Genomic DNA, 14,351 nt, shown 5'->3' with positions numbered 1-14,351 from the left:
CTGGCCATGCTAATAAATAGGATTCAACTGGTTTTGTGAATAGCTATAATTGTAGCTTATACTACAACAACTATCAAGAGTCCTGGATATCTGTCCAGTATCTATCAGTTATGAAAAGATTTCCCCATCACTATGAGCAAAATTAAAAAAATAGAATTAGGCCTAAAAAACATCAAGGAGCATCATAATCTATGTTTTTAAAAAATGCATATTCAAAATATTCCATTCTAAGAGAAAAAGGAAGCTTTGAGAAAGAAGCAATTTTTTCCTCCTCCAGCAGGACAAAGAATAGAGCAAAGAAAGAGGATGACCTGTATATGACTTTTTTTCTCTTTCCCATCATTTGGACACACTGTACTTCAGTAGAATTTGCTCACAAATATCTGGAGATTTTGCAGTTTGGTTTCTTTTTTTATATACTTAGGTAAATCTATGCCAAAAATAATACTTACGAATGCATGCAAAGGTTCTTTGGACTCAAAGTTTTTTTAATCTCATTATTTTAATGAATTTTATGTGTATGCTTGATTTTAGAGCTATAAAGACAATTGATGCCTTGGCATTGAAGATTCAGTTTATAGGTCCCTCCATGAGCATCTCAACCCGAAATTTAGCTCTTGGAGTTTCATCCTTGAATTCATCTTTATTCAATGGCTCTTCCTTTAGTGTCAGCCCCCAGAACAATGCTTCAGATTTTCAGGTATATCAAGAACATCCAGGGTTATTTTCAAGCAAGATATGTTGAATTCCATTGACTAATTCTTATGCTGAGTTTGTTAATTCAAGACAGGGATGAGCAGTGCATGCTGTATAACCCACATGTGCTTACCACTCCATTTGTAGCTTCTAGCATGCCGTAGACCAAGGGTGTTAAACTCAATTTCATTGAGGGCCGCATCAGGGTTGTGTTTGACCTCGGGGGGGACGTGGCCAGGGGCATGGCCAGGTCGACGTCACTTGATGTCAGCACCTGTGACCAAGTGGTGGCCAAGTGCTAAGGCAGGACGTCCCTCAGACCTTGTCATTATAATCTCCTTCCTTCCTCCCCTCCCCTCCCCTCCCCTCCCCTCCCTTCCCTTCCCTTCCCTTCCCTTCCCTTCCTTCCTTCCTTCCTTCCTTTTCTTCTTTTTCCTTCCCTCTTCATTATCCTTTCTTCTTCCTTCCCCTCTTTCTTTCTTTTTCTTTCCTTACTGTCTTCCTTCTTTTTCTTTGTCCTTCCTTTTTCCCTTTCTCCTTTCCTGTCCCTTCTTGGATGCTCAAATGCAAAAGGGAAAACATTTCTCCTTTTGTTTTGTTTTGCTTTTAGTTCGTTTTGCTAGCCCTCTGCCAACACAAAGGGAGCCTGGGAGCCCAAGCTCCATTTTTGCTGGCAGAGGCACCGCATGCTGGTCCTTTGCTGTTTCCAGGGTGGCCCTGCGGGCCAGATCTAAGCACCCCACGGGCCAGATCCGGCCCATAGGCCTTGAGTTTGACACCCCTGCCCTAGAGTGATTGGGGACAGATGTTTATAATAAGGAGAGTTTGGGAGGCTTTTAAAAGCTAAAAAGAAGTCTTGCAAGGTAAAGCACCCATTTTACTCCTTAAAAATTGCTGCCATCTTTCATCCCCCAAAAATACCAGTTAGATTTTTCCCATGGAGTGGTTTAAGGGCAAATAAGTTCTTTAAGCCCTTAAATATTGTTATTGTCAAAACATGGTTCACCTAAGGCAACCAAATCATGTTGAAGATACAATATAATTTTATTTCCATGCAACGATATATATCGGGCTCCCTACAAAACATTAACACTCTGAACTGGCATGACTAAAAGCAGAACCAGAGCTTCTATACCTTTGGCACACTCCATAGCAAAGACAAGACAAAGAAAAAGGCAAACAGAGTGTGGAATGTTTTAGATAAAGCCATCCATGTTACCTTAATATTATTTATCCCATCCTGCTAGGTCAGCATGCTAGCCACATTATCTTTGAGATATGGTCAATGAATAGAAACAATTTGGTTTACTGGGCCACAGGTTCCTGATTTATTCTTTTCTCTGGCACCACCCAGGGTCAATTCAGCTTTCTGTGAATGTTTTCTTACAAGGGCATTTTAAGTAGTTACAGGAGGGCAACCTCATAGGTTTGTTAGAGAATGCAGCTGATACGGGGAGATTACATTTTGGTATCAGCCTGAGCAATTTAAGTCCTATGCTGTCTGAAGACGTTATGACTGGTCACACTCTTTGTGGTTCCCAGCAGGGCACGTAAGCAGTGTTCTGTTTCTAGATTGAAGAATAGATCCATATCTGATTTAAGGCTTTGTGACTGTGTCCTACCTGATAAGGGGTTTGAGCTAGCTTATGCAGTACTGTTGTGTTGTTTACTGTTCCATGAACTTTCAACAGCAAGTTAAATAAAAAGCCTGACACAAGATATTAGAATTTGAAAACTAGTACTAATCTGTGGTACAACATTATATCTGGCCCATGCTATAAATTGTCTAATTTAATCTGTTAGGATTTATGAGTTGAGCAGCTCTTGAAGGTGGCCTCTATTTCAACTATTAGTTGTTGCTTCACTAGGAGGGAGGTTGGTGAGATAGACTCACTTAATTATTTACTTCTCAATGAATCCAAACCAAAATATATTTAGCACTATTCTCCACCAATTAAATTAGGTAAACAATAGCTTTGAAAAAAATTAGAAATTGATCTTATACAACATGAATTATACAGACTGCTAAATGAAAATATTTTCAGTAAATTAACCTTAATATTGATTTGTAAAACTAAACAATATTAAATTGATATTTAGGTTTAATAGAGAAGAATTTAAAATTTTCTTTGTAAGGGCATAATCTTATGAACTGAAACAAAATAAATATTGATTTTCATAATGCTGAGGAAGGGCTAAAACGTGTTAGTAACTAAATAATTAGCAGTATATTCCCTCATTCAACATGGTAAATAGTTTCTATTTTTATTTTGATAAGAGTTTTTCTTATTTTTCTGTTTTAGATTAATTTTGATAAAAACCAAGAAAATTCTCTTGCTACTATTTCTTTGCCTCCAAGTTTGCTAAATAATTTAAATCAAGAAGATCTCGAAGCAATATCCAGGGCTCAGTTCACTTTTTTCAACAAAAATGGACTTTTCCAGGTAGGCATCAATATGTTTAATGATTATGTAAAGAATATAAGAACACTGAAATTTATCTTTATAATTTTACTGAAATGATACTGTTTTTATGATCCTATTCAGACACTATAAATTTAGAAAGAGGATGACATTCACTTTACCTCTGTGTGTTCATTATCTGATAAAACCTTTTCAAGATTTTTACTGTGATTGGCAAATATATTAAAAGACCTTTCTACTCTAAAGGCCAATTTAGACAGCAAGTGACTTGAATGATAAAATTGATGGGTAGATTTTAAAAAATACCAGTAGTGGTTCTTTTATTTTCCATTGCTTTAATTTTTGTTGGTTTATTCTTTTTAACCTTGAGCAACATGGTGCCCTAGAGGTGGAGCTCTGACCTCATAATCAGGAGGCTGTGAGTTCGATCCTAGCGGCTGATATTTCTGGGTGCAGTGAGTATTGTTGTGAACTCTGCGTAGACGTCAGGAAGGGCATCCGGCCAGTAAATGCTCAGCTCCAATCAGTTGCCCCGACCCCATCACCAAACAAGGGATTGCATTGATAATTAAAAGGAAGAAAAATCTTATTTTTAATCTTGGTATTTAAAAACAAGTCTTGATAATCTATTTGGTAAGTTTAAATAAACTTATAAAATGCACAGTTATAGGAGAGGAGACTACAGAATACCAGAACTACAGGATTTGAAAAGAGAATATAAAAATTTCCTTGATATGCAGGTATTACCTTTATGAGTTTTCTTCAGTTCTATGATCTACTAAAGAGATCCTGCTGTCATGCTGAACAATGCATTGATGGGTAGAAATTCTTCTTAATTGCCTCATAACTTTGGAATGTATTATTCAGTGAAATACATATGGGCCTCTTTATTTCTGGTTTTTAAAAGAATTTTGAAAACATTATTATTCTACTCTGTTTTATTAATTTTAGTGGTTTTGTTTTGTTTTGTTTTGTTTTGTTTTTGTATGCTCTCTTATGTTGCAATATGCCCTGAAAGGCAAGATAAAAATGTCTTCATAAATAAACATTTACATTTAATTTGAGGAAAATGCTCAAATAATAGGTAATATTAATTGCCTCAAGATTTTATAAAGAACATATGCAGTCAATAGCACATGCATACAATAGAGCTTCCATGTTCAATAGAAATAAATCCTGAGTGATACATGTTTATATATCCTTTTAAACTATTGAAACATCTTTTTTTTTCTACTATTTGTCCAGTATAACATCATTTTTCATATAATTTTTGTAGCCTGTCATTTGTAAATCAACCTTTAATAGAGGATCTGTTTTGTCAAGTAAAATTTCTGTAACAACTTTTAGACAGTCTATTTATAGAGACAGATAATGCTATTGACATTGTTAATATTAACTATTGACACCATTTTCAAAAGTGTCTTATCAATATTTCCAATGTTAGAATATTTTGTACCATTCTATAACTGTTAATCAAGTTTATGTATTCTCCTTTAACATAAATCTTTAGTGTCTAGTGTCCAATTTTTCAAATCTTAATGTGTTTTACAAACATTTGAAACAGTTCAATTTATAATTAATTCCAAAACCTCAGTTCAAATTTATATGGACCCTTTGTCAGTTGATCATTTTCTAAAATCAAAGTTTTAATTAGCTTTTTGCTGTTTATGACAATTTTTTAAAAAAGTTCTTAAACTTAAAAGTTTCTTTTGTAAAGAATTGAAGGCAGATTCACTTGATGTTTTCAGACTTATTTATTCCAAAGGTTTCTAACAGCTGAAAAGTAGTTAATAAGTAATTTCCAAACGTGATTAGGAAAGGAAATAAGGGTACTTCATGTCCTTTGAAAGCCCCTGACCATGGTTTGAACAAGATGGCTATTTGCTTGTCTCCCAAAGCTCTAAACCTACGAGGGTCCACTTTTCTGTGGTCTCCTGGTGAGGAGCAAATCTCTGACCCACTTGTGGATGATGTCCTCTTCCTTCTTTGTCTACACACCAGCTCTTCATTCTTCATAGAACCATCTTCAGTCTGCCACTCTAAGAGGTCCTGTGTTTTAGAAAACTATCAGGAAAATATATTTTATATTATATTAAAGCAGAGTTCCAGAAGGAAGCTTTGTTTGTCAACAGTTTGTTTCCTCCAATTCATTTCTAACGATCTACAGATTATCTGCATTGTGCTGGAATATATCACAGGGTTTTTTTAATCAGAATATATTAAAGGTTATATAACTTGGCAAATCACCACAACCAGTCATTGTTGTCTTTTAAACACAATTGGTAATATGTAGAGTTCTTAGTCTACATTTACAAAAAAACATGCCTTTACAAGAAAGAAATTTAGAGTGGACAGGATAATCAAAGGCACACAGTAATTGGAACTTTGTTATGACATCATCCTAATGATGATTGTTATGACATTATCCTAATGACACATAATTAGGGGATGTTATTAAGCTTCCAGAGGGGGAAAGGCAGGTAAAGATTTTCTGGTCTTTTGAACTGTCCTAGTTTGACATGAACTAAATGATCTTCAAAGTTTCTTCCTACCAGGCCTTTAGAGAAGAACTAAAAAGTAGGTACCAGTACATGAGCAGAGAAGTTTGCTTCCCTACCCCATTAGTATGTATAGTATCATGTACTGGTATGCGCATAAATGGAAAGGGAGCAGATGGCATTACCCACCTTGGGTGTACTCTCATAAGAGTTTTTAGCATATAAGCTACCAAAAGAGAACTTCAACATATTGTCTTTGAAGGGAGTATTGTATTAAACTGGAAACAGCTTCCCTATTCATGCATTAAACATTAATTATTTTATGTATGGGTGTTAACAAGCCACTAAATCTTTTTCTTTTCCATCTCTTTATCAAAAGATATAATGAGTAAAGATTGGAAGGTAACTATAGGCCTTGCTCAGTCCCAATTTAGATTGCAGATCAGGTTTAAACCATGGTTTATGTGAAGCAGTGTACTGAAATAATTGGATGATAATCATAATTTAGATAGGCAGCTTGCAAAAACATGCCTGGATTTTTGAGGAAGGTGGGGGGGGGATACAGGACTTGAAAACTGTATGTCCCTTTTAGATATTCATAATGGAATAATGTATAAAGTAGTAGTAAAGCTGAAGATAAGCATAATCTCCCTTCTGTAGACAGGTTTTGTTAATATGATAAGAAAAGCTATTCTTTCATACATTGGGAATTAATCTAATTATATCATTAGATATCAGTCAGCATTGTTTGTGAATTAACTCAGATTTGTCTCCAAACAAATATCAAAAGGGAAACATTTTCTCAGAATGACAATGCAAAACTATGCATTGCAGTAGTAAGGGAAATAGCAGATTTTCTGGGAGGAAAAAACAGCATTTTAAATTAATGAACAGGATGTACTGGCAATATTCATTCTGGTAATATGGAGAAATAAATTTATGAACTCTTGTTACTAAATGGAGGTTTACAAAATCACATTTCCCTATAAATCTTTAATTAATATCCTAAAGGATACAGAAGCTCCTTCTAATTTAACCAGTTACGTGGTAGCATGCAGTGTGGGGAATACAACTATCCGTGATCTCAAGGAGGCTGTGAAAATTACAATCAAGCATACATTCAAACATGATAATATCCAGGTAAGAGATCTTCAACTTTGGTTGAAAATATAATTGATTAAGTTAGAGCAGCAAAATATTCATTTGTCTGTACTGAGCAGGAAGGCAAAACAAAATGGTTTTTAGAAACAGAAATACCTCTACATAATACACATGTATTGGCAACCTCTTAATTATTTTCTGTGGCCCCGGAGTTGTTGTTTTTCCTCCAAAATCAACCCTGAAATCAGGAAGCTGGGGGACAAAAACTGAAGGTAAAATTTCTTGACCTTTGAATTGAAAATGGTATACATAAAGTTATAGGGTAACTCTCAGAGTTAAACATAGATCAGAAACTTTGTTCTTCCATATACCCTTACCTTCCCTACCAGTTCGGAAATGTGAGTGTGCGCGCTCGATATGCTTGCACACACCTCCTCTGTGCATACGCACGGCCTTCCGTGCCTGCGCAGAGGCTCAAGTATTATGGGCGGGTGGGCAGAGCATCCCGCAGTCGCCACTACCGGTTCTCTCGAACCGGCTGAATCCCACCTCTGCATATACCCCATCCCACAAAAAAAACTGTTTATGACAGCTACATGGCTGCTTGTTCAAGAAATCATGTGAACAGTAAGTAAAGAAAGAAATGTGTTAGCATTTCTTTTTCTTCATGAATGATAGAGATTGTGTGTAGGTTCCAGTCATATGTACAGGAATTCACGACCTATTATGTCTATACTTTTTCACAACTGTTAATGGAAGAAACTAGAGAAAGAGAAGGGCAGAGTGACAAAGCTTTCACTGCTTTTCCTTGTTGTGAATCTACAAAGCAAAACAGTAATACCAGTGCTGATGCTATCAGGTCAATTAAGAGTCACTATGTGGGGCAAAGGTGATCTGAGATACAAGATCATTTTCAAGAACAATCAACTTTTGCTAGACAAGATACCATTCCTTAATCCACAATCACCAATTAACTCCTGTAAGCACTTTCAATTTTTTCATTTACATTAGCTCTTTGTTAGAGGATTTAGTTTAATAATCTCTAATCCTGCAGTTTGGAGACAGCCACAAAATTACAACATCTTAGAAAATGTAACATTTTCTTCCAACGAATGATTTCCTCACTAACTTCAGAAAAATGGATTTTCTTCAGCAGAGCATTACAGAACTGAAGGGTTAAATTCCACAATGATTGCTTTTCTCCAGTAGTTATCCAACTGATTAAATGTAATTGTTCAAAAGTTTGGATTTTTAATTGAAAATGCTCATTTAAGATTGTTTTTAATTTGTTCTTTAGTTCTTTATATGTTTACAAGTTTAGAACAATAAATGGGAAGAAATGTAGATGGAAAATTAGCTTCCTTGTTTAATTAATAACATTTTAGAAGATGTTACTTTTTAATTCATGTACCTATAGAGATACAATTTTGTTTTTGTTTAATTTTTAGAAGGCTCCTAATGCTACTTGTGTTTTTTGGGATATGAACAAGAACAGTAAGTTTAATTTTTCCCCTTTTCTTTGATACGGAAAATATGGGGCATTTCTGAAAACTTTTTATTTACTTAGCAGTAAGACAATTCACATTCAAACCTACTAATCATTTATACAAGATGTAAAATCTAAAAGTTTAGTCTAACAGCGGCACTGAGCCTCCCTCTAGTGGTGAACCCTTTAATATAATCCAATTATGTAATGCTGTATAATCCAACTATCCATTATAGATGAATAGTTTCCATGTATTTCTTTGGGATTTGCCCCTTTTGTAAATCTTATTACAATTCAGACCACGATTAGGAATCAGAAAATAGACTGGAAAATGTTTACAACTAAGCAACTTCTCCTATCCAGACTGGAAAGTGATTACAACCAAGCAACTATGTCTATCCAGATACTTACCGTAGTTATCTAGAGCAGTGATTCTTAGCCTGTGGTCCACGGACCACGGGGGGAGTCCATGAAATCTTGAGTTAAATCTTGGTGGTCTGTGGGACACAAAAGGTATTTAAAGAAGGTTCATGGTAAAGAAAAGGTTGAGAACCATTGTTCTAGAGTAATGAAAAGCTGTGTTAATGGAGGGCAGTTGCTGGAAGTCTTGAGATGCATCCAAATCAGCATAGATTAGATTTTACACTGGTCCCTAATGGTGGTAATAAATACTTTTGGGGGCCTTCAACCTCTATCAAATATCAGCTGGAGGATCTATTTCAAGTAATGAAACATGCATTATGAAGGATAAAGAGATGGGACATAGTTGTCCATACCATTTGTCTGGCTACAACTAAACTTCATCCTAATCTTCATAATTTTTTTGGTCCACCTTTGGTCACCTGACTGGAAGGATTGATAATATGAATAACATTTTGCTGAAAGTATTTAGTAATCATGCATGGCAATTGTGAACAGTATTTGAATACTTCCATTGAGAATAGGTAGAAGCATACTGTCATCCATTGAGGTAAACTGCTCAGTGTTTTAAATTAGCTTGTTGCCTATCTTGCTATCACAGAGTTGTAGGAACGTTTTCAATGACAGTCAACAATGTCAAAATGGGAAGTGCAACCAGGCAATTGAAACACTCTCCTTTTTTAAAGTGCATGTCAAGTATACACATAAAATTGGCAATGCCTCGGTTGTTCAGTCACACTTGCCATTTTGACATCATTGATTGTCACTGTAGACACCCTTGCAGAATCAGCTTGTTAAACCTAATGTAAGTTTTATCATTCCATCATATTTGTTCTAGTTGCCCAAACTGTGATAAAATAAGGGAGGAGCCACAATAGGAGAGAGCAGGATTTACTACCTTCAACATAAATTTTAAGATAGGATAGATTCCACGCCCCCCCTGCCAAAATGAAAATGTCCATCTCTGTTCATGGTCTTCCCTTAAACAGGACTGATAAAATTGGAATTTGAGATACAGCCTTTTGTTTGGTTCCATCAACTTAAAGAAATATAGTGGTGTTCTTACAAAGATTTACTGGCTACCTTTTTAACTCTTTAAGTAATTGCTAATAAACTTTCAATTTCTGTGGGGTTTAATGATTGATCTTCTTCATGTGCTGCCCTTCCTCTTTCACTTTGTCCATTTTTGCTTTCATCATTGAATATATGTGTGTTTGTGTGTGTGTGTGCATATGTGTGTGTATACACATATGTGTACACACACATATATACATATAATTTTACTGCATTGTTTGTTAATAATTCTCATAAGCTGTTTTCATATGTCGTACATACAAAACATACATCAAAACTTTTTAAAGGATGATGATGATTATGATCAATAACAATTAACAATTAATAATCATTAATTATTGTAGGAGGCCAAGGTGGGTGGAATAAAACAGGCTGCAGTGCACTTCCCGAATCAAATGAAAATGAGACTGTCTGTCTCTGCAATCATCTTACACATTTTGGCATATTGATGGTAAGTGCCAGTCTTATTCTTTCATAACATTCACAAATTGCTATCTTCCTTGAGGTATTTTTGTAATTTTACTTAAATGAGCTGCTTTTGAACATACCAAACATTTCATGAAATATTTTTATTCTTTTATTCTGAATTGTAGTATTCTTGATACCACACAATATGATATTAGGTATTAGAGGAGAATGTGTCATTGAATGTTATCTTCACAGGAAAACATGAGAAACACATCCTCATCAGCAATGTTCAGCATTGATAGAGACATCATATGATTTTATTCTGGTTGATCCCTATGCATACAGTTAATAATGCAACATAGAACATTTTGCATTTTCTTACATATTCTGGTCCAGAGTGAGAATCTTCTACAGGAATTGTATATCGGTGGCTAAATTAGGAAAATAACTTTTCTGGAATTTATCTGGCCATTTTCCTTTTTTTTTTTTAATTGTTTTTTTTTAATTGTTGAACTATCTGCAAGAAAGGAAAAGATGTGGTTAAATACTGAACTTCTTAAAAATCAATAAAGATCTATCCTAACTTTTTGACAATGAGTTTTGACAATCATTTCAATTTTTGTCTTGATATTGACAACCTCTGAGATATTTTGGTGATTTACTCTTTAGGCTAAAAGTTAAGTATGTACATAAAAAATTTCCTGATTTAAATCATTATTTTTTTTTAATAAACAAGGCTTCAAATACTAAGTTACAATGTGAGAATGAGTTTTTCCCTTCTTCTTTCTTCCTACTTCCCTCTTATGAGTCATAGTACATCACACCCACAAAGTTAATATATGACTCCCATAGGCCTAGTAATGTTGCAAGATTTTCTATTCCCTTCTCAAGATTGTTACATTCTACTTCCATATACTGTATTTTTTCAAAAAGGAGAGCATTCTTTGAAATAAATTCAATGGGTCCTTTCTCTTGCTGCAAATACTTTTGTAAGGATTTTAAAAATGAAGACAGGGAAAAGTCTATAGAATCTTGGCAGCATTCCACTCTGAAAATGTTAACATTTTTTTGGCAAATATCCCAATAATACTTCCAGGATTATTTCTGTGCAGAAATGTATAAGACTTTCCAACCTACAGCCGCATTTAAGACAGGATAAGACAGTGGTATCCATTACCAGACAATGTTTACACCTCTTTAGTGGCTGAGTACTTTAGTATGGAATACTTTTTGTCTCTTTCAACAAAATTAACATCAAAAACTTCAATATCATAGTTCAGTATTTTCTTCTGAAATGTTTCAGTTTTTTTAATGCTGAAAAACTATGCTTACTTACTTGGCTGGAGGGGAGTCTATAGATCTCAGTGGGACTTCAGTATAAATAGGTATGTGTGTAATTGTGCTGTAAGAATCTCATTCTGGCCACTTTTACAAGCATGTTCGCACTGTTGTCAAGAGAAAGATAAATCATTTAGAAAATGACCCTATAGACAGAAACTTCAGATTCTCCACCCCTGCCCCTTAGTGAATCTTCATTCAGATTTGTATGCACGGAAAATCTAAAGATGACATCGTTATCACATTCCATACAAACACCATGTTTTTAAATGTTGCCAGCGGTTTTAATTAAGGAAAAGCAGTTTTTAGAGGTGGGAAATTTTATAGCTGAGAATTAGCAATGAAATCTGTTTGATCCCATTTTTCCATATAAGATTACCTTGCTTTTAGCCTTTGTAATATTTCCACAAGATTCCAGTTGTGTGTCTAACTGTTCAGTTTGAGACCTGGCTGGTGGAAAATAATCTGAATGGTGAGCTTGGGGAAGAAAATAAAACATTTTATTTTAAATACATTAAAAACATTTTGATACCAATCCTCATTTTACTCATTCATTTAATCAATTTATATGGCCACCCATCTTGCTATGATGATTGGGCACATTACAAGAGAAGCGTCTATAAATAACAATGTAAGAAACCTATAATGATAGCCAAAGGAAAAACCCAATCAACAAGTAAGTGGCAACATCTCCTGAACTTCAACTAGCTTCTTGACACACACACACACACACACGCAAATCCAAATTTTAAAGTGTTTTATCACCTTTAATTTTTTTCAGTGTTCCATTTATCAATCTGGAACATCGTACTCAAACTGAAGTTCCCAAATAGGTCTATAAAAGAACACCAGCATAAATTTTCACACACCAAAATGTCATTTATGACAAGACTGTTAGATTTTCTAGACTTTTTATAAAGGAAGATTCCACTTAGAACAGGAAAAAAAAAATCCTGATTTCTAAGGAATGTTGAGAAAATAGAAACGGCAAATGGAAGGATTGCTTACTGATTGTTTTGCAATCTACAGGATGAAATGACATAAAACTAGTGCTTAGTATTTACTGCTCATTCCAGCTGATATACAACATATCCTCTTGACTTCAGGAAAAATAGGAAGGAAACCAAAGGTGTGACAGAAAGTATTAAATATATCATGGGCAGTACTTTTGGCCAGATTGCCTATGACTTTCATCTATGTTGTTGTCCCAGGAGAAAATAAAAAGTTTTCAAAAATGTCTTTCTAACAGTTTACTTTGTTTCTTTTCCTGTTTAGGATTTGCCAAGAACAGCTTCACAAATAGATTCTGGAAATACCAGAGTCCTCACTTTCATAACATATATCGGTTGTGGAATATCAGCCATATTTTCTGCCGCAACCCTTCTGACATATATTGCTTTTGAGTGAGTACTTGTTAAAATAAAATAATTATTTTAATTACACCACCATATTTCAATCTAATCCGTATTGCCCAAAACCATTCTGTGGAGAGAGCCACAAAATTTAAAATTCAGATTATTGACAATGAATATGAGAAATCAGGAAAATACCGTAAAAGTAAAACCTGATCCTTAGTCTGCTGAACCAGCAGATAGATAAAGTAAGACGTGTTTTATTTGTGGCAGGAATGTGGTTTTGGTGTTGCAAACAAACCAGAACAGATGCGTATAAATAAAATGGCTTAATAATCATTTAATTCCTCATCTAGGTAATAATCTGGGATATCATATTAAAATGCAGCTCTTACTTATTTACTCCTTCTAACATACATGCCCATATATCACACACACATAAATCCATATGATACCTGAATTTATTTTAGAGATTCAGACATGGAGTTTTGCCTTCCTGATAATATCCTGGTTTCTATGGGGGAAAAAGAATAAAACCCAAATTACAAAACTATCTGCTACAATAAAGATATCATTTAAAAGCAAATGCATATACCAGTGATAGCTAACCTTTTTGGCACCGAGTGCCCAAAGCGTGCATGCGAACCCCCAAAATGCAATGTGAGCGCCCCCATGCATGCGCGTGCATGCCCCCGCCCCCACATGTGCGGCAGAGACCCAACGTTGGTCGCCAGTTGGCTGGCGGGAGGCGCGTCCGCATGCGCAAGGCAACAGCTTGCGTGCCTGCAGAGAGGGCTCTACATGCCACCTGTGGCACGTGTGCTATAGGCTTGCCAGCATGGGCATATATATTACTTTCTCAGTGGACAAGTTTATAAACGGATTTACCTTTTATCAATTGACAAGAGTACATCTGTGTGTTTTGTTATGACCTAAATAATTCTGAGGTTCAAGAAAAAATGTCAAAAATGAATGGGATGGAATTCTTACTTGATTACATTGTAATTTGCTATCCATTTATTACCAGAAAACTGCGAAGAGATTATCCTTCTAAAATCCTAATGAATTTGAGCACAGCTTTGCTAGGCCTAAATCTGGTCTTTCTCCTGGATGGTTGGATTGCATCATTTCACATAGAAGGCCTCTGCATAGCTATTGCTGCTCTTCTGCACTACTTTCTTCTGGCAACTTTCACCTGGATGGCCCTTGAAGCTGTTCATATGTATATAGCTCTAGTAAAAGTGTTCAATACTTATATTCGCCGATACATATTAAAATTTTGTGTCATTGGTTGGGGTAAGTGAGACTCTTTTGCAGTTTTTGTTTTTCAACTATATTATTCTAGCTCCTGAAGTGAAAGAGTGACAACAGAAATACATTAGAATTAGAATATGAGAATTATTTTTGGTTTTCTAGTTTTTCTATTCCTCCTTTCCCCCTTTATTTTTGGCAAAAATAATACTTATTATAAGTAACAGAATTGTCCCCAGATAAGTTCCGATATTCTACATATACACTTATAATTTTAAAAGTTTTAAATATTTCATATAAGATT

The 14,351-nt window shown here is 35.0% G+C and overlaps 1 protein-coding gene across 1 annotated transcript in view; it reads left to right on the top strand.

Moving 5' to 3' along the window:
• Positions 1-14,351, top strand: part of ADGRG6 (adhesion G protein-coupled receptor G6) — a 99,095-nt gene that overhangs the window by 67,926 nt on the left and 16,818 nt on the right. Inside the window, exons 14-20 of the mRNA XM_070952159.1 lie at positions 535-700; positions 3,000-3,140; positions 6,629-6,757; positions 8,167-8,212; positions 10,043-10,149; positions 12,720-12,847; positions 13,824-14,092. Coding sequence (XP_070808260.1) covers positions 535-700; positions 3,000-3,140; positions 6,629-6,757; positions 8,167-8,212; positions 10,043-10,149; positions 12,720-12,847; positions 13,824-14,092 — 986 coding nt within the window. The remainder of the gene's footprint in view (positions 1-534; positions 701-2,999; positions 3,141-6,628; positions 6,758-8,166; positions 8,213-10,042; positions 10,150-12,719; positions 12,848-13,823; positions 14,093-14,351) is intronic.

This window comes from Pituophis catenifer, unplaced genomic scaffold, assembly GCF_029215685.1.
Source record: "Pituophis catenifer annectens isolate HBS135680 unplaced genomic scaffold, rPitCat1.0.hap2 SCAF_1, whole genome shotgun sequence".
In the NCBI taxonomy this organism is placed as follows: domain Eukaryota; kingdom Metazoa; phylum Chordata; class Lepidosauria; order Squamata; family Colubridae; genus Pituophis; species Pituophis catenifer.
The sequence above is the reverse complement of the archived record's forward strand: the minus strand, read 5'-3'. Positions and strand labels throughout refer to the sequence as shown.